The sequence below is a fragment of the Manacus candei genome, unplaced genomic scaffold, assembly GCF_025592945.1.
Source record: "Manacus candei isolate 608988 ecotype Guabito, Panama unplaced genomic scaffold, ASM2559294v1 h1tg000448l, whole genome shotgun sequence".
Classification (NCBI taxonomy): domain Eukaryota; kingdom Metazoa; phylum Chordata; class Aves; order Passeriformes; family Pipridae; genus Manacus; species Manacus candei.
The window spans coordinates 8,316-28,925 of NW_026138496.1; the positions used below are offsets into that span (position 1 = coordinate 8,316).

Consider the following 20,610-nt stretch of genomic DNA (forward strand, 5'->3'; position numbering starts at 1 on the left):
ACAATTGAGGGACCCGAGGGGCCATGGAGGGACCTGAAGGGACATGGAGGGTCCTGAGGGGACGTGGAAGGACCATTGAGGGACCTGAAGGGACATGGAGGGATCACTGAGGGTCCTGAGGGGCCATGGAGGGACCTGAGGGGACGTGGAAGGACCACCGAGGGACCTGAGGGGACATGGAAGGACTATTGAGGGTCCTGAGGGGACATGGAGGGACAACTGAGGGACCATTGAGGGACCATTGAGGGACCTGAGGGGACATGGAGGGTCCTGAGGGGACGTGGAGGGACCACTGAGGGACCTGAAGGGACATGGAGGGACCTGAAGGGACATGGAGGGTCCTGAGGGGACGTGGAAGGACCATTGAGGGACCTGAAGGGACATGGAGGGATCACTGAGGGTCCTGAGGGGCCATGGAGGGTCCTGAGGGGACGTGGAGGGACCACCGAGGGACCTGAGGGACCTGAAAGGACGTGGAGGGACCTGAGGGGCCATGGAATGACCTGAGAGGACACAGAGGGGCCACTGAGGGACCTGGGGGGACATGGAAGGACCACTGAGGGCCCACTGAGGGCCCAGAGGGGCCGTGGAGGCCCCACGGAGGGACCCGAGGGCTCTTTGAAGGCCCTTCCCGCCATTTTGGGGCCCCTCAGGCCCCGCCCCCTCCCCTCTCCACCAATCAGCACGCGGCCTCACTGTCACGTGACATGCCAGCCATATACGGGGTTATTTGCATAAAGGGGCGGGGCTAAAGGGCTCACCCAGTCGGCGGCCAAATATGGGCTTTATTTGCATAAAGGGGCGTGGCTACACTGCCTCTTCCAGAGGTTGGCCATATACGGTCTTCATTTGCATAAAAGGGGGCGTGGCTCTGCATCTTCCAGCAGGCAGACCTACCTGGCCATTGTTTGCATAAAAGGGGGCGTGGTTCCCCACGGATGGATGGATATGGACTTCATTTGCATGAAAAGGGGCGTGGCTCCAGCTCCTCTTCCAGCAGATGCCCATCTATGGCCTTTATTTGCATAAAGAGGGCGTGGCTCTTCCAACAATGAACACACGGATTTGAATAAAATGGGGCGTGGCTCCCCACCCAACAAGGAGGTGCCAGTTTATTTGCATAAAAGGGGCGTGGCTCCCCATCAAACAGACATGGTTATTTGCATAGAAGGGGGCGTGGCTCCACCTCTGCCAGCAGGTGCCCATATATGGCCTTCATTTGCATAAAGGGGGTGTGGCTCTTCCAACAGGTGGGTTGATATGGATGACATTTGCATAAAAGGGGGCGTGGCTCTGCCACCAACAAAGCCATGGATGCGATAAAATGAGGCGTGGCTTCCCGTCCGACAAGCAGATCCCGATTTGCATAAAGGGGGCGTGGCTTCTCCCTCAGGTGGATGCATATGGAGTTTATTCGCATGAAAGGGGGCGTGGCTCAGCACCCCCAGCCAGTGCCCTTCATTTGCATAAGGGGGCATGTCCCTGGGGGGGGCGTGGCTCAGCACACCCCAGCCAACACCCTTCATTTGCATAAGGGAGTGTGTCCCTGGCGGGGGGGGCGTGGCTCAGCACCCCCAGTTGGCGCCCTTCATTTGCATAAGGGGGCGTGTCCCCGGCCGGGGGGGCGTGGCCGCAGCGGCGCCTCCCTCTCCAGCAGGTGGCGCAGTCGCTGCTCGAAGGCCGCGTCGCTCTCGGCGGGGCCGCGCCGGGTCCTCCCGGTCGGCAGGTGGCGCTCTGCGGCCGCGCGCAGCTCGGCCCGGTCATAGAGCGGCGCCGGGTCCAGCCCGTGGCGGTTCACCAGCCCCACCAGGTACTCGCTGTAGTGCCCCCTGGCGGCCGGGAGGACCCGCCCGTGAGGGAGGGACCCCCGGGGACCCCAAAGGGCCCCAAAAGGAGCCGCGGCCCGGCCCCGGAACCCCCCCTCTGTGCCAAAGCTGCCCAAATTTCCCCAAACCTCCCCATTTCTGCCCAAATTTCCCCAAACCTCCCCATTTCTGCCCAAATTTCCCCCAAACCTCCCCATTTCTGCCCAAATTTCCCCCAAACCTCCCCATTTCTGCCCAATTTTCCACCAAATGTTCCCCAAACTTCTCCATTTCCGCCCAATTTCCCACAAATTTTCCCCCAAACTTCCCCATTTCTGCCCCGATTTCCTCCCGAACTTCCCCATTTCCGCCCAATTTCCCACAAAATGTTCCCAAAACTTCCCCATTTCTGCCCAATTTTCCACAAAATGCTTCCCAAACTTCCCCATTTCTGCCCAATTTTTAACAAAATTTCCCACAAACTCACCGGTTTTTGTCCCAAATTCCCCCATTTTTGCCCCGATTTCCTCCCAAACTTCCCCATTTCTGCCCAATTTCCCACAAAATGTTCCCCAAACTTCCCCATTTCTGCCCCGATTTCCTCCCAAACTTCTCTATTTCCGCCCAATTTCCCACAAAATTTCCCACAAACTCACCGGTTTTTTTCCCAAATTCCCTCTGAGTGACCCACAGGGACCCCCCCAAATCCCCCCCAGCCCCACATTTCCCCCCCAAAACCGCCCCTGAACACCCCAAATCCCCTCCCAGTGACCCCCAAGTGCCCTCAGAGACTCCCAGACCCCCCCAAGTGACCCCAAGGACCCCCAGACCCACCCAGGGACCCCCAAGTCCCCCCCAGCCCCACATTTCCCCCCCAAACCGCCCCTGAACACCCCAAATCCCCTCCCCAGTGACCCCCAAGTGCCCCCAGAGACCCCCAGACCCCCCCAAGTGACCCCAGTGACCCCTCAGACTCCCTCTGAGTGACCCACAGGGACCCCCCCCAATTCCCCCCCAGCCCCACATTTCCCCCCAAAACCGCCCCTGAACACCCCAAATCCCCTCCCAGTGCCCCCCAAGTGCCCCCCAGGTGCCCCCCAAGTGACCCCAGACATCCCCCAGACCCCCCCAAGTGCCCCCCCGAGACCCCCAGACCCCCCCAAGTGACCCCAGGGACCCCCAGACCCCCCCAAGTGACCCCAGGGGTCCCCAATTCCCCCCCAGCCCCACATTTCCCCCCCAAACTGCCCCTGAACACCCCAAATCCCCTCCCAGTGACCCCCAAGTGCCCCCAGAGACCCCCAGTCCCCCCAGTTCCCCCCTGGACCCACCAAATCCCCTCCCAGTGACCCCCGAGTGCCCCCCAGAGACCCCCAGACCCCCCCAAGTGACCCCAGGGGTCCCCAATTCCCCCCCAGCCCCACATTTCCCCCCCCAAAACCGCCCCTGAACACCCCAAATCCCCTCCCAGTGCCCCCCAAGTGCCCCCCAGGTGCCCCCCGAGCCCCCCAGGTGCCCCCCGAGCCCCCCAGCCCCACCTGCAGAGCCCGGCGTGTCCCGGGGCCGTTTCCTTCCCACACGGCTCATCCCGGAGCGCGGCCCCGAATTCCTTCTGCTCCAGCACCGGGCACCGCCCTGGGGGGGGCAGTGGGGTTTGGGGGGCCCAGGTGGGGTTTGGGGGGGGCCCAGGTGGGGTTTTGGGGGTCCCAGGTGGATTTTGGGGGGGTCTCAGACGGGGTTTGGAGAGTCACGGGTGTGTTTTGGGGGTCCCAGGTGGATTTTGGGAGGTCCCAGGTGGGGTTTGGGGGTCCGGGTGGATTTTGGGGGGGTCTCAGACGGGGTTTGGAGAGTCACGGGTGTGTTTTGGGGGTCCCAGGTGTGGTTTGGGGGGTCCCAGGTGTGGTTTGGGGGGTCCCTGTCCCTCCCAGTCCCTCCCAGTCCCACCTGGACCCACCTGTGGGGTTGGGGGGGGCCTCGGGGGGCGGCTCCGTCTCAAAGGGGACGTTTCCCATCTGAGCAAAGACCCCAAAGTGAACCCCAGGGACCCCCAGGGCCTCCCAGTGACCCCCAGTCCCCTCCCAGTCCCTCCCAGTGCCCCCCAATCCCCTCCCAGTTCCACCCAATCCCCTCCCAGTGCTCCCAGTCCCTCCCAGTGCCCCCAATCACCTCCCAGTCCCTCCCAGTCTCCCCAATCCCCTCCCAGTCCCCCCCAATCCCCTCCCAGTCCCCTCCCAGTCTCCCCAGTACCCTCCCAGTCCATCCCCAGACCCTACTAATTCCCTTCCACTTCCCCCAATCCCCTCCCAATTCCCCCCAGTCCCCTCCCAGTCCCTCCCAGTGCCCCCCAGTCCCTCCCAGTGCCCCCCAGTCCCTCCCAGTGCCTCCCAATCCCCTCCCAGTGCCCCCCAATCCTCTCCCAGTCCCTCCCAGTCCCTCCCAATCCCCTCCCAGTGCCCCCCAGTCCCCTCCCAGTGCCCCCCACTCCCCTCCCAGTGCCCCCAGTCCCCTCCCAGTGCCCCCCAATCCCCTCCCAGTGCCCCCTGTCCCTCCCAGTGCCCCCCACTCCCCTCCCAGTGCCCCCAGTCCCCTCCCAGTCACTCCTAGTTCCCCCAGTCCCCTCCTAGTGCCCCCCAGTCCCCTCCCAGTGCCCCCAGTCCCCTCCCAGTCAATCCTAGTTCCCCCAATCCCCTCCCAGTCCCCTCCCAGTCCCTCCCAGTCCCTCCCAGTGCCCCCCCAGTCCCTCCCAGTGCCCCCAGTGGCACCTGGAGCAGCCTCTGGAGCCGGGGGGGGTCCCAGTCCCGGAGGTAGAACAGACAGTCCCGGGGGTGGTGCCCGTGGAGGGACCCCCGCAGGGGGCACTCGGGGGAGGGGCAGCTCTGGGGGGGGGAGGGGGCAAAGGTCAGGCTCTGACCCCCCCAAACCCCCCCCGGGACCCCCAAAAAAACCCCAAATCCCCCCCAAGATCCCCCAAACACCCCCCAGAAACCCCAAAACCCCCATAGATCCCAAACTCCCCCCAAAACCCCCCTGAGACCCCCAAAAACCCCCAAATCCCCCCAGGATCCCCCAAACACCCCCCAGAAAACCCAAAACCCCCATAGATCCCAAACTCCCCCCAAAACCCCCCTGAGACCCCCAAAAACCCCCAACCCCCCCCCACCCCAAGACTCTCTTAGAGACCCCCCAACACCTCCAAACCCCCCAAACCCCTCAACCCCCCCCAGACACCCCCAAACCACCCCAACCCCCCCCCAGACACCCCCAACACCCCCCAACACCCCCTTAGGGACCCCCAGGACTCCCAACACCCACCGAGACCCCCCAAAACCCCCCAAACCTCCCATAGAGACCCCCAGGACCCCCCCACTGCCTCCCAGTTCCCCCCCAGCCCCTCCCAGTAACCTCCCAGTCCCTCCCAGTATATCCCAGTTCTCCCCAGTTCTTCTCCCAGTTCCCCCCCGTCCCTCCCAGTGTCCCCCAATCCCCTCCCAGTATATCCCAGTTCTTCTCCCAGTTCCCCCCCAGCCCCTCCCAGTCCCTCCCAGTATATCCCAGTTCTCCCAAGTTCTTCTCCAGTGCCCCCCAGCCCCTCCCAGTTCTCCCCAGTTCTTCACCCAGTGCCCCCCAGCCCCTCCCAGTAACCTCCCAGGCCCTCCCAGTATATCCCAGTTCTCCCCAGTTCTTCTCCCAGTGCCCCCCCAGTCCCTCCCAGCGCCACCCAATCCCCTCCCAGTCCCTCCCAATCCCCTCCCAGTCCCTCCCAATCCCCTCCCAGTCCCTCCCAATCCCCTCCCAGTCCCTCCCAGTTCCCCCCAATCCCCTCCCAGTCCCTCCCAGTCCCCTCCCAGTCCCCTCCCAGTCCCTCCCAGTTCCCCCCAATCCCCTCCCAGTCCCTCCCAGTCCCCTCCCAATCCCCTCCCAGTCCCTCCCAGTCCCTCCCAGTCCCCCCCAGTCCCTCCCAGTCCCCTCCCACTCCATCCCAGTCCCTCCCAGTCCCCTCCCAGTCCCTCCCAGTCCCCTCCCAGTCCCCTCCCAGTCCCCCCCAGTCCCCCCCAGTCCCCTCACCCCCGGGCCATGGAAGGTGGCCCCGCAGCCGGCGCAGAACTGGTGCCGGCACTGGGAGCACTGGAAATGCAAACACCCCCCCCGGGCCAGGGCGAACCACAGCCCGCACTGGGGGCAAACTGGGGGGGTGGGGGGGTCACTGGGTGGCTCTGGGACCCCCAAAAACCCCCCAAATCCCCCAGGACCCCCCAAATCCTAAACTGGGGGGGTTGGGGGTCACTGGGGGGCTCTGGGACCTCCAAAGACCCCCCCAGGACCCCCAAATCCTGCACTGGGGGCAAACTGGGGGGGTGGGGGGGTCACTGGGGGGCTCTGGGACCCCCAAAGATCCCTGAGACCCCCCAGGACCCCCCAAATTCCCCAGGACCCCCCAAATCCTGCACTGGGGGCAAACTGGGGGAGGTGGGGGGTCACTGGGGGGCTCTGGGACCCCCAAAGACCCCCCCAGGACCCCCCAAATTCCCCAGGACCCCCCAAATCCTGCACTGGGGGCAAACTGGGGGAGGTGGGGGGTCACTGGGGGGCTCTGGGACCCCCAAAGACCCCCCCAGGACCCCCCAAATCCCCAGGACCCCCCAAATCCTAAACTGGGGAGGTGGGGGGGTCACTGGGGGGCTCTGGGACCCCCAAAGATCCCTGAGACCCCCCAGGACCCCCCAAATCCCGCACTGGGGGGGAATTGGGGGTCACTGGAGGGCTCCAAGACCCCCCAATCCCCCCCCAGGACCCCCAAACCTCCCCAAATTCCCTCCCAGACCCCCCGTTATCCCCCCCCTCTCCTCTCAGGACTCCCCAAACCCCAATTTATGGGGCAGAGACCCCCCCAAAGACCCCCCTGGGACCCCCCAAATCACCCCCCCCCCCAAATATGGGACTGAGACCCCCCCAAATCCCCCTCTGGGACCCCCCAAATCACCCCCACCCCCAAATATGGGACTGAGACCCCCCCAATCCCCCCCCAGATCTCCCAAATCCCCCCTCCCACCCCCCAATACAGAGCAGAGACCCCCCCCAATCTCTCTTTAGGACCCCCCAAGCCCCCCCAGGGTCAGATGGGAAACGTCCCCTTTGAGACGGAGCCGCCCCCCGAGGCCCCCCCCAACCCCACAGGTGAGGCCAGGTGGGACTGGGAGGGACTGGGAGGGACTGGGACCCCCCAAACCACACCTGGGACCCCCCAAAATCCACCCGGACCCCCAAACCACACCTGGGACCCCCCAAAATCCACCTGGACCCCCCAAACCACACCTGGGACCCCCAAACCCCACCAGGACCCCCCAAACCACACCTGGGACCCCCCAAGCCCTACCTGGGACCCCCTAAAAATGCACCTGGGACCCTCCAACACCCCACCTGGGACCCCCTGAACACACCTGGGACCCCCAAAACCCACCTGGGACCCCCTGAACACACCTGGGACCTCCCAAAACCCACCTGAGACCCCCCAAACCAGACCTGAGATCCCCCAAACCACACCTGGGACCTCTCAAAGTCTCCTGGAGACCCCCAAAAACACACTTTGGACCCCCCAAACCACACCTGTCCCCCTTTAACCTCTCTTGGGACCCCCCAAACCCCACCTGGGACCCCCAAAACACACCCGTGACTCTGCAAACCCCGTCTGAGACCCCCCCAAAATCCACCTGGGACCCCCTGTACACACCTGGGACCTCCCCAAATTCACCTGAGACCCCCCAAATCCTCTCTGACCCCCCCAGCCCCCCCAGCCCCCCTCACCGATGCCGTGCTCCCCCAGGAAAGCCCCCAGCCCCCCGGGGGCTCCCTGGGGGTCTCTGGAGCTCAGCCAGGCCTCGAACTCGGCGCAGGACAGGCTGGAGTGCTGGGGGTCCCACTGGGGGGGGGTTGGGGGTCACCAGGGACCCCCAGAGACCCCCAGGAACCCCCCAAACCCTCCCTGGGACCCCCAAAACCCTCCCTAGGACCCCCCAAAACCCTCCCTGGGACCCCCCAAACCCTCCCTGGGACCCCCAAAACCCTCCCTGGGACCCCCCAAAACCCCTCCAGGACCCTGCAAAGGCCCCCAAAGTCCCCCCAGGGATCCCCCAGAGACCCCCCTGAGAAACCCCAGGTGAACCCCCAGGGACCCCCAAGATCCTAAAAGACCCCCAGGAACCCCCCAAACACCCCCCAGGAACCCCCCAAACACCCCCAAGGGACCCCCAAGATCCTAAAAGACCCCCAGGAACCCCCCAAACCCCCCAAGGGACCCCCCAAACACCCCCAAGGGACCCCCAATATCCTAAAAGACCCCCCAGGAACCCCCCAAACACCCCCAGGGACCCCCAAGATCCTAAAAGAGCCCCAGGAACCCCCCAAACACCCCCAAGGAACCCCCAAGATCCTAAAAGACCCCCAGGAACCCCCCAAACCCCCCCAGGAACCCCCCAAACCCCCCAAGGGACCCCCCAACATCCCAAACTCCCTTTAGGATCCCCCCAAAACCCCCCAGAGACCCCCCCAAACCCCCTCCATGACCCCCCAAAGACCCCCAGGGAACCCCAAGAGACCCCCAAAGACCCCCCCCAGGGAATCCACAAAACACCCCCCAGTGACCCCTCAAAGCCTTTTTTATCCCCCCAAACACCCCCCGGACCCCCCAGCCCCCCCTCAAAGCCCTTTTATCCCCCCAAAATTCCCCTCAGGACCGCCCAAACCTCTCCAGGACCACCCAGCCCCCCCTCAAAGCCCTTTTTATCCCTCCAAACCCCCCAGCACCCCCCAGCCCCCCCCAAAGCCCTTTTAATCCCCCCAAAACTCCCCTCAGGACCCCCCAAATCCCCCAGGACCCCCCAGCCCCCCCCCTCAAAGCCCTTTTTATCCCCCAAAAACTCCCCTCAGGGTCCCCCAAACCCCCCCAAAACCCCCCAGCCCTCCCTCAAAGCCCTTTTTATCCCCCCAAAACTCCCCTCCGGCCCCCCCAAACCCCCCCAGGACCCCCCAACTCCCCTCCAGGACCCCCCAGCCCCCCCTCAAAGCCTTTTTTATCCCCCCAAAACTCCCCCGTTGGACCCCCCAGCCCCCTCAAAGCCCTTTTTATCCTGCCAAAACTCCCCTCAGGACCCCCAAAACCCCCCCAGGACCCCCCAGCCCCTCCTCAAAGCCCTTTTTACCCCCCCAAACCCCCCGTTGGACCCCCCAGCCCCCCCTCAAAGCTCTTTTATCCCCCCAAAACTCCCCCCAAAGCCCTTTTTACCCCCCCCCAGGACCCTCCAACCCCCCCAGGACCCCCCAGCCCCTCCTCAAAGCCCTTTTTACCCCCCCAAAACTCCCCAGGACCCCCCAGCCCCCCCTCAAAGCCCTTTTTATCCCCCCAACCCCCCCCCAGGACCCCCCAAACCCCCCCAGGACCCCCCAACCCCTCCCCCAAGGCCCTTTCTATCCCCCCAAAACTCCCCTCAGGGTCCCCCAAGCCCCCCCCGGACCCCCCAGCCCCCCCCAAAGCCCTTTTTATCCCCCCTAAACTCCCCCCAGGACCCTCCAAACTCCCCCCAGGATCCCCCAAACCCCCCCAATTCCCCCCCCGGACACCCCCAGGACCCCCCGGCCCCCCCAGCCCCCTCACCGGGCGCTGGCAGCGGGGGCAGCAGCACTGGTGGCACTGGGGACACTGGGCCGGGCCCCGCTCGGCCTCGAAGATGAACCCGAAGGAGCACTGGGGGGGTTGGGGGGGGGTCAGAGACCCCCTGGGACCCCCCAGGGACAGCAGAACACCCCCCAGTAACGACCAGTGACAGCAGAACACCCCCCAGTAACGACCAGTGACGGCAAACAGCAAACCAGTAACAACAAACAGCAAACCAGTGACAGCAAACACCAAACCAGTAACAACAAACAGCAAACCAGTAACGACCAGTGACGGCAAACAGCAAACCAGTAACAGCAAACACCAAACCAGTAACGACCAGTGACGGCAAACACCAAACCAGTAACAACAAACACCAAACCAGTAACAGCAAACACCAAACCAGTAACAACCAGTAACTGCAAACACCAAACCAGTAACAGCAAACACCAAACCAGTAACAACCAGTAACTGCAAACACCAAACCAGTAACAACAAACACCAAACCAGTAACAGCAAACACCAAACCAGTAACAACAAACACCAAACCAGTAACGACCAGTGACAGCAAACAGCAAACCAGTAACAACCAGTGACAGCAAACACCAAACCAGTAACAACCAGTGATGGCAAACAGCAAACCAGTGACAGCAAACACCAAACCAGTAACGACCAGTGACAGCAAACACCAAACCAGTGACAGCAAACACCAAACCAGTAACAGCAAACACCAAACCAGTAACGACCAGTGACAGCAAACAGCAAACCAGTAACGACCAGTGACAGCAAACACCAAACCAGTAACAACTAACAACACTAAACCCCCTCCCAGTAACTCCCAGTCACTCTGAGTAACCCTAAAGTGATTCCCAGTAACCCCAAACCAGTAATTCCCAGTAACCCCAAAGCCCAAACCAGTAACTCCCAGTAACCATAAATTCCCTCCCAGTAACTCCCAGTTCCTCCCAGTAACCCTGAAGCACCTCCCTGTCCCTCCCACTGCCCACCAGTTCCCTCCCAGTCCCTCCCAGTAACCCCAACCCCTCCTCCCAGTCACCCCAATCCCCTCCCACTCCCCCCCCAGTCCCTCCCAGTCCCCTCCCAATCCCTTCCCAGTCCCTCCAATCCCCTCCCAGTCCCCCCCAGTCCCTCCCAGTCCTTCCCAATCCCCTCCCAGTCCCCCCCTACTCCCTCCCAGTCCCCCCAATCCCCTCCCAGTCCCCCCCAATTCTCCCCCAGTCCCCCCCAATTCTCCCCCAGTCCCCCCCAGTCCCTCCCAGTCCCCCCCAGTCCCCCCAGTCCCCCCCAATCCCCTCCCAGTCCCTCCCAGTCCCTCCCAATCTCCTCCCAGTTCCCCCAATCCCCCCCCAGTTCCCCCAGTCCCCCCCAGTCCCTCCCAGTCCCTCCCAGTCCCTCCCAGTTCCCCCAATCCCCTCCCAGTGCCCCCTAACCCCCTCCCAGTCCCCCCAGTCCCCCCCAGTACATGGGGGCACCACAGGAACTGGGGGTCCCGGAGCAGCTCCAGCTCCGTCAACTTCTGGGTCACGAGGCCGAAGGTGTCGGGGTCCAAACAGCTGCGGAGCTGAAACCAGTACGGACCAGTATGGACCAGTACGGACCGGTACGGACCGGTACGGACCAGTACGGACCAGTATGGACCAGCACGGACCGGTACAGACCAGTACAGACCGGTACGGACCAGTACGGACCAGTACGGACCAGTACGGACCAGTATGGACCAGTAAGGACCAGTACGGACCAGTACGGACCAGTACAGACCAGTACGGACCAGTACAGAGCAGTACAGACCAGTACGGACCAGTACAGACCAGTAACCCCAAACACCCTCCCAGTCCCTCCCAGTCCCCATCCATCCCCTCCCAGTTCCCCCAGTCCCCTCCCAGTATAAACCAGTGGCCCCAACCCCCCTTTTAACACCCTTTAATCCCCTCCCAGTGCCCCCCAATCCCTCCCAGTGCCCCCCAATCCCCTCCCAGTGCCCCCCAATCCCTCCCAGTGCCCCCCAATCCCGTCCCAGTGCCCCCCAATCCCTCCCAGTATAAACCAGTGCCCCCCCAATCCCTCCCAGTGCCCCCCAATCCCCTCCCAGTGCCCCCCCAATCCCCTCCCAGTCCCTCCCAGTACCCTGTACCTGCGGTTCCAGTGTGGACCAGTACCAGAGCCCCCCCAATCCCCTCCCAGTGCCCCCCAATCCCCTCCCAGTCCCTCCCAGTGCCCCCCAATCCCCTCCCAGTCCCTCCCAGTCCCTCCCAGTCCCTCCCAGTCCCCCGTACCTGCGGTTCCAGTGTGGACCAGTACCAGAGCCCCCCCAATCCCCTCCCAGTGCTCCCCCAGTGCCCCCCAGTGCCCCCCAGTCCCCTCCCAGTCCCTCCCAGTGCCCCGTACCTGCGGTTCCAGTGTGGACCAGTACCAGAGCCCCCCCAATCCCCTCCCAGTGACTCCCCAATCCCCTCCCAGTCCCTCCCAGTGCCCCCTACCTGCGGTTCCAGTGTGGACCAGTACCAGAGCCCCTCCCAATCCCCTCCCAGTCCCTCCCAGTGCCCCCCAATCCCCTCCCAGTCCCTCCCAGTCCCTCCCAGTGCCCCCCAATCCCCTCCCAGTCCCTCCCAGTCCCTCCCAGTGCCCCCCAATCCCCTCCCAGTCCCTCCCAGTGCCCCGTACCTGCGGCTCCAGTGTGGACCAGTACCAGAGCCGCTGGGCCTCGTCGCGCAGGTCGGGGCGGGAGCAGGAGGGGCAGCCCAGGGCGCCCACCCCCCTCTCCCGGACCCCCACCGTGAAGTGCAGCCGGAAGCACTCGGGGCACAGCGGGCACGAGCAGCCGGGCAGCCACTGCATCTGCACCAGTACGGACCAGTAAGGACCAGTGACACACCAGTGACACACCAGTGACGCACCAGTGACACACCAGTGACGCACCAGTAACCGTTATTACACATGGACGCCGTCAGTGCTGCCCCCGCTGGTCACAGGGGGAACTGCAGCCAGGAACACACAACAACCAGGAGCTCCCAGTCACTCCCAGTAGCTCCCAGTCACTCCCAGTAACCCTCCCAGTCCCTCCCAATCCCCTCCCAGTCCCTCCCAGTCCCTCTCAGTCACTCCCAGTCCCTCCCAGTCCCCTCCCAGTCCCTCCCAATCCCCTCCCAGTCCCCTCCCAGTCCCTCCCAGTCCCCTCCCAGTCCCTCCCAGTCACTCCCAGTCACTCCCAGTCCCTCCCAGTCCCCTCCCAGTCCCTCCCAATCCCCTCCCAGTCCCCTCCCAGTCCCTCCCAGTCCCCTCCCAGTCCCTCCCAGTCACTCCCAGTCACTCCCAGTCACTCCCAGTCCCCTCCCAGTCCCTCCCAATCCCCTCCCAGTCCCCTCCCAGTCCCTCCCAGTCCCCTCCCAGTCCCTCCCAGTCACTCCCAGTCCCCTCCCAGTCCCTCCCAGTCTCCCCCAATCCCCTCCGAATCCTCTTCCAGTTCCTTCCCAGTCCCTCCCAGTCCCTCCCAAGCTTCTCCCAGTTCCTCCCAGTCCCTCCCAATCCTCCTCGATCCCACCCAATCCTCTCCCAGTTCCTTCCCAGTTCCTCCCAGTCCTTCCCAATCCCCCCCAATCCCCTCCCAGTTCCTTCCCAGTCCCTCCCAATCTCCCCCAATCCCCCCCAATCCTCTCCCAATTCCTTCCCAGTTCCTCCCAGTCCCCCCAATCCCCTTTTAACACCCTTTAAGAACCTCCCAGTCCCTCCCAGTCCCTCCCAATCCCCTCCCAATTCCTCCCCAGTCCCTCCCAGTCCCTCCCGATGCCCTCCCAGCCCAAACCAGCCCAAACCAGTATAAACCAGTATAAACCAGTATACCCAGTGCCCACCTAAGCGCGGGGCAGCCCCCAGCCTCACACGGCGCACTCCCAGCCCAAACCAGTATAAACCAGTATAAACCAGTATAAACCAGTCCAAGCCAGTATAAACCAGTATAACCCAGTGCCCACCTGGGCGCGGGGCAGCCCCCAGCCGCACACGGCGCACTCCCAGCCCAAACCAGTATAAACCAGTATAAACCAGTATAAACCAGTCCAAACCAGCCCAAACCAGTATAAACCAGTATAAACCAGTCCAAACCAGTATAAACCAGTATAAACCCGTCCAAACCAGTATAAACCAGTATAAACCAGTATAAACCAGTCTAAACCAGTCTAAACCAGCGCCCACCTGGGCGCGGGGCAGCCCCCGGCCGCACACGGCGCACTCCCAGCCCAAACCAGTCCAAACCAGTATAAACCAGTATAAACCAGTCCAAACCAGTATAAACCAGCCCAAACCAGTATAAACCAGTACACCCAGTGCCCACCTGGGCGCGGGGCAGCCCCCGGCCGCACACGGCGCACTCCCAGCCCAAACCAGTCCAAACCAGTATAAACCAGTATAAACCAGTCCAAACCAGTATAAACCAGCCCAAACCAGTATAAACCAGTATAAACCAGTATAACCCAGTGCCCACCTGGGCGCGGGGCAGCCCCCAGCCGCACACGGCGCACTCCCAGCCCAAACCAGTATAAACCAGTATAAACCAGTATAAACCAGTATAAACCAGTACACCCAGTGCCCACCTGGGCGTGGGGCAGCCCCCAGCCGCACACGGCGCACTCCCAGCCCAAACCAGTATAAACCAGTATAAACCAGTATACCCAGTGCCCACCTGGGCGCGGGGCAGCCCCCAGCCGCACACGGCGCACTCCCAGCCCAAACCAGCCCAAACCAGTATAAACCAGTATAAACCAGTACACCCAGTGCCCACCTGGGCGCGGGGCAGCCCCCAGCCACACACGGCGCACTCCCAGCCCAAACCAGTATAAACCAGTATAACCCAGTGCCCACCTGGGCGCGGGGCAGCCCCCAGCCGCACACGGCGCAGTCCCAGCCCAAACCAGTATAAACCAGTATAACCCAGTATACCCAGTGCCCACCTGGGCGCGGGGCAGCCCTCAGCCGCACACGGCGCACTCCCAGCCCAAACCAGCCCAAACCAGTATAAACCAGTATAAACCAGTATAAACCAGTACACCCAGTGCCCACCTGGGCGCGGGGCAGCCCCCAGCCGCACACGGCGCACTCCCAGCCCAAACCAGTATAAACCAGTATACCCAGTGCCCACCTGGGTGCGGGGCAGCCCCCAGCCGCACACGGCGCAGTCCCAGCCCAAACCAGTATAAACCAGTATAAACCAGTATAAACCAGTATAACCCAGTGCCCACCTGGGCGCGGGGCAGCCCCCAGCCGCACACGGCGCACTCCCAGCCCAAACCAGCCCAAACCAGTATAAACCAGTATAACCCAGTATAACCCAGTGCCCACCTGGGCGCGGGGCAGCCCCCAGCCGCACACGGCGCACTCGCAGCGGAGCCGCCTCCTGAGGGCCGCGCGGTCGGTGCAGTCCTTCACCGCCTCCACCAGTTCTCCCAGTAAGGCCTCGCCGCCGGGCCCCACCCGGCCCAGGCCCAGCTCGCGCCCCAAACTGGCCACCAGTAAGGCCCGGCCCCAGCTGGCCACGTCCAGGGTGGCCAAGATGCGCCGGACCAGCGCCTGGGGGGAGGGGAGAGCGGGGGTGACCCCCCCAGTAAGGACCAGTAGCTCCCAGTAAGACCAAAGAGCCAACTGGTAACTCTAAACCCCAAACCAGTGACTCCCAGTAAGCCCAAACCCCACACCAGTAACGCCCAGTGGCTCCCAGTAACCCGAAACCCGTAACCAAAAGCCCCAAACCAGTGACTTCCAGTAAGCCTCAATCCGCTCCCAGTAACTCCCAGTAAGCCCAGAACTCCAACCAGTAAATCCCAGTTGCTCCCAATAGCTCAAAGCCCTAAACCAGTAAGACCAGTAAGGGACCCCACTGCCTCCCAGTCCCTCCCAGCCCATCCCAGTCCCTCCCACTCCCTGCTCGATCTCCTCCCAGTCCCTCCCAATCCCCTCCCAGTCCTTCCCAGTCCCTCCCAGTTCCCTCCAATCCCCCCAATCCCCTCCCAGTCTCTTCCAGTCCCCCCCACTCCCCCCTCAGTTCCCTCCCAGTGCCCCCCAATTGTCTCCCAGTCCCCCCAATCCCCCCCAGTCCCTCCCAACCCCTCCCAGTGCTCCCCAATCCCCTCCCAGTCCCTCCCAACCCCTCCCAGTGCCCCCCAGTCCCCCCCAGTCTCTCCCAGTCCCTCCCAACCCCTCCCAGTCCCCCCAATCCCCTCCCAGTCCCTCCCAACCCCTCCCAGTGCCCCCCAATCCCCCCCAGTCTCTCCCAGTCCCTCCCAACCCCTCCCAGTGCCCCCCAATCCCCCCCAGTCTCTCCCAGTCCCTCCCAACCCCTCCCAGTGCCCCCCAGTCTCTCCCAGTCCCTTCCAACCCCCTCCCAGTCCCCTCAATCTCCTCCCTGTCCCCCCAAAGTCTCTCCCGAGTTGCCTCCCAATCCCCTCCCAATCCCCTCCCACCCCTCCCAATCTTCTCCCAGTCCCCTCCCAGTCCCCCCATTCCCCTCCCAATCCCCTCCCAGTCCCTCCCAATCCCCTCCCAGTCCCACCCATTCCCTCCCACTCCCCTCCCAGTCCCATCCATTCCTTCCCACTGCCCTCCCAGTCCCTCCCACTCCCCTCCCAGTCCCTCCCAATCTCCTCCCAATCCCCTCCCATTCTCTCCCACTCCCCTCCCAGTCCCACCCATTCCACCCAATCCCCTCCCACCCCTCCCAGTCCCTCCCAGTCCCTCCCAGTCCCCCCAGTCCCCCCAGTGCCCCCAGTTTGCCCAGTTTCCCCCCAGTTCACCTGCTGGTCGGGGCACTCAAAGTCCAGTTCCCCCAGTCCCCCCAGTCCCCCCAGTTCCCCCAGTCCCCCCAGTTTGCCCAGTTTCCCCCCAGTTCACCCGCTGGTCGGGGCACTCAAAGTCCATTCCCCCCAGTCCCTCCCATTCCCCCCAGTCCCTCCCAGTTTCCCCAGTTCACCTGCTGGTCGGGGCACTCAAAGTCCAGTTCCCCCATTCCCCCCAGTCCCTCCCAGTTCCCCCAGTCCTCCCAGTCCCTCCCAGTTCACCTGCTGGTCCGGACACTCAAAGTCCAGTTCCCCCAGTCCCTCCCATTCCCCCCAGTCCCTCCCAGTCCCTCCCAGTGCCCCCAGTTCACCTGCTGGTCGGGGCACTCAAAGTCCAGCTCCCCCAGTCCCCCCAGTTTGCCCAGTTTCCCCCCAGTTTGCCCAGTTCACCTGCTGGTCGGGGCACTCAAAGTCCAGTTCCCCCATTCCCCCCAGTCCCTCCCAGTCCCCCCAGTCCCTTCCAGTCCCTCCCAGTTTGCCCAGTTCACCTGCTGGTCGGGGCACTCAAAGTCCAGTTCTCCCATTCCCCCCAGTCCCTCCCATTCCTCCCAGTCCCTTCCAGTCCCTCCCAGTCCGCCCAGTTCACCTGCTGGTCGGGGCACTCAAAGTCCAGTTCCCCCAGTCCCTCCCAGTCCCCCCAGTCCCTCCCAGTCCTTCCCAGTCCCCCCAGTTCACCTGCTGGTCGGGACACTCAAAGTCCAGTTCCCCCAGTTCCCCCAGTGCCCCCAGTTTGCCCAGTTTCCCCCCAGTTTCCCCCCAGTTCACCTGCTGGTCGGGGCACTCAAAGTCCAGTCCCCCCAGTCCCCCCATTTTGCCCAGTCCCCCCAGTCCCCCCAGTCCCCCCAGTTTGCCCAGTTTCCCCCCAGTTCCCCCAGTTCACCTGCTGGTCGGGGCACTCAAAGTCCAGTTCCCCCAGTCCCCCCAGTCCCTCCCAGTGCCCCCAGTTTGCCCAGTCCTCCCAGTTCACCTGCTGGTCGGGGCACTCAAAGTCCAGCTCCCCCAGTCCCTCCCAGTGCCCCCAGTCCCCCCAGTTTGCCCAGTTCCCCCCAGTCCCCCCAGTTCACCTGCTGGTCGGGGCACTCAAAGTCCAGCTCCCCCAGTCCCTCCCAGTCCCTCCCAGTCCCCCAGTCCCCCCAGTTTGCCAGTTTCCCCCCCAGTCCGCCCAGTTCACCTGCTGGTCGGGGCACTCAAAGTCCAGTCCCCCCAGACCCCCCAGTTTGCCCAGTTTCCCCCCAGTTCACCTGCTGGTCGGGGCACTCAAAGTCCAGTTCTCCCATTCCCCCCAGTTTGCCCAGTTTCCCCAGCTCACCTGCTGGTCGGGGCCATCAAAGTCCAGTTCCCCCAGTCCCTCCCAGTGCCCCCAATCCCCCCAGTCCCTCCCAGTCCCTCCCAGTTTCCCCCCAGCTCACCTGCTGGTCGGGGCACTCAAAGTCCAGTTCCCCCAGTCCCTCCCAGTGCCCCCAGTCCCCCAGTCCCTCCCAGTCCCTCCCAGTCCCCCCAGCTCACCTGCTGGTCGGGGCACTCAAAGTCCAGTTCCCCCAGTCCCTCCCAGTGCCCCAGTCCCCCCAGTCCCTCCCAGTCCCTCCCAGTCCCCCCAGCTCACCTGCTGGTCGGGGCACCTCAAAGTCCAGTTCCCCCAGTCCCTCCCAGTGCCCCCAGTCCCCCCAGTCCCTCCCAGTCCCTCCCAGTCCCCCCAGTTCACCTGCTGGTCGGGGCCATCAAAGTCCAGTTCCCCCAGTCCCCCCAGTCCCTCCCAGTCCCTCCCAGTCCCCCCAGTTCACCTGCTGGTCGGGGCCATCAAAGTCCAGTTCCCCCAGTCCCCCCCAGTCCCTCCCAGTCCCTCCCAGTTTCCCCAGTTCACCTGCTGGTCGGGGCCATCAAAGTCCAGTTCCCGCGGCGGCCGCCAGAGGCGCTGCAGGAAGGGCGGAGCCGCGGCCGCTGCAGCTCCCTCAGCGCCCCCCACTGGTCGCCCCCGCTCCGCTGCAGCGCAGCCGCCGCAGAAGCGCGGTCCGGGAACCCCAGGGACGAGAGAGAGCGGAGCTGGGGGGACAGGGACAGTCAGGGACGGGGACAGGGGGACAGGGGGGACAGTTAGGGACAGGATGGGACAGGGGGGACAGGGGGGGCAGGGGGGGCAGTCAGGGACAGGGGGACAGTTAGGGACAGGGGGACAGGGGGGACAGGGGACAGTCAGGGACAGGGGGGACAGGGGGGACAGTCAGGGACAGGGGACAGTCAGGGACAGGGGGACAGTTAGGGACAGTTAGGGACAGGATGGACCAGTTAGGGACAGGGGGGACAGGGGGACAGTTAGGGACAGGGGGGGGACAGTCAGGGACAGGGGGACAGTCAGGGACAGGGGGGACAGTCAGGGACAGTTAGGGACAGGGGGGACAGTTAGGGACAGGGGGGACCACTTAGGGACAGTTAGGGACAGTTAGGGACAGGGGGGACAGTCAGGGACAGGGGGACAGTTAGGGACAGTTAGGGACAGGGGGAACACTTAGGGACAGGGGGACAGTTAGGGACAGAGGGACAGTTAGGGACAGGGGGACAGTCAGGGACAGGGGGAACAGTCAGGGGACAGTCAGGGGACAGGGGGGGACATTGTCAGGGACAGGGGGACAGGGGGGACAGGGGGGACAGTTAGGGACAGGGGGACAGTCAGGGACAGGGGGACAGTTAGGGACAGTCAGGGACAGGGGGACAGTCAGGGACAGGGGGACAGGGGGACAGTCAGGGACAGGGGGGACAGTTAGGGACAGGGGGGACAGGGGGGACAGGGGGACAGTTAGGGACAGGGCTCGGAGCTGGGATGGGGACAGGGGGACAGGGGGACAGTTAGGGACAGTCAGGGACAGTATGGACCAGTTAGGGACAGGGGGACAGTCAGGGACAGGGGACAGTCAGGGACAGGGGGACAGTTAGGGACAGTTAGGGACAGGGGAACAGTTAGGGACAGTTAGGGACAGGGGGACAGTCAGGGACAGGGCTCGGAGCTGGGAGGGGACAGGGACAGGGGGACAGTTAGGGACAGGGGGGACAGTCAGGGACAGGGGGGACAGGATGGACCAGTCAGGGACAGGGGGACAGTCAGGGACAGGGGGACAGTCAGGGACAGGGGGGACAGGGGGACAGTCAGGGACAGGGGGGGACAGTCAGGGACAGGGGGACAGTCAGGGACAGGGAACAGTCAGGGCCAGCACAGACCCGTCAGGGACAGTCAGGGACAGTCAGGGACAGTATGGACCAGTCAAGACCGGTATGGACCCAGTCAGGGCCAGCACAGACCACTCAGGGCCAGCATGGACCACTCAGGGACAGTATGGACCACTCAGGGCCAGCATGGACCACTCAGGGCCAGTATGGACCAGTGAGGGCCAGCATGGACCAGTCAGGACCAGTACAGACTGATACAGACCAGTACAGACTGATATGGACCAGTACAAACTGGCACAAACCAGTACAAACCACTCTACAACCCCTATTCTGTCCCATAAACCACCTGGTACAGACCAGTACGGACCAGTATGGACCAGTATGGACCAGTATGGACCAGTATGAACCGGTATGAACCAGTAGGAACCAGACCAGACCATCTCCCCAAAATCTCCCCCTTCAGCCCCTCCCCAGGCCCCGCCCACAGACCCCTCCCCACCAACTAAGCCCACCCACCAACAAAGCCCCACCCCCAACTGGAGCCACGCCCCCAACCCCCTTGGCTCCACCCACCAACAAAGCCCCACCCCCAACTGGAGCCACGCCCCCAGCCCCCTTGGCTCCACCCACCAACAAAGCCCCACCCCCAACTGGAGCCACGCCCCCAACCCCCTTGGCTCCACCCACCAACAGAGCCACACCCCCAACCCCCTTGGCTCCACCCACCAACAAAGCCACACCCCACACCTGAGCCACACCCCAGCCCCCTTGGCTCCACCCATCAACAAAGCCACACCCCCAACTTGAGCCACACCCCAGCCCCCTTGGCTCCACCCATCAACAAAGCCACACCCCCAAATGGAGCCACACCCCCAACCCCCTTGGCTCCACCCCTTGAGGCCCCTCACCTGACACCGGCGCTGTCCAATCAGAGCCAGGAGGGCGTGGTCGGGCCGCCCCGCCCCTTTAAGCCACGCCCAGGCCGCCTCCTGCAGGGAGGGGGTCCCGAGGGGCCCCCCCTTGTCCAGGGCCCCCCGACGCTCCCCCTCCTCCTGCAGGGCCCGCAGGAGCCCCCCCCCAGCCCGGGACCCCCGAACTCCCCCAGACCAGCTCCTGGGGGGAGGGGCACGGGCGGGGACCCCCCGAAACCCCGGGG

The 20,610-nt window shown here is 64.0% G+C and overlaps 1 protein-coding gene across 1 annotated transcript; it reads right to left on the minus strand.

Moving 5' to 3' along the window:
* Positions 1-1,430: 1,430 nt before the first annotated feature.
* On the minus strand, positions 1,431-20,418 carry LOC127465618 (E3 ubiquitin-protein ligase RNF31-like; the record flags this gene model as incomplete). Its single annotated transcript, XM_051776128.1, has 12 exons — positions 1,431-1,829; positions 3,344-3,440; positions 3,760-3,817; positions 4,568-4,681; positions 5,871-5,989; positions 7,608-7,722; positions 9,454-9,543; positions 10,937-11,035; positions 12,136-12,309; positions 14,806-15,033; positions 18,157-18,335; positions 20,363-20,418. Coding segments are annotated over 12 exons (1,570 nt in total), but the record flags the coding sequence as incomplete, so codon positions are not given.
* Positions 20,419-20,610: the final 192 nt, after the last annotated feature.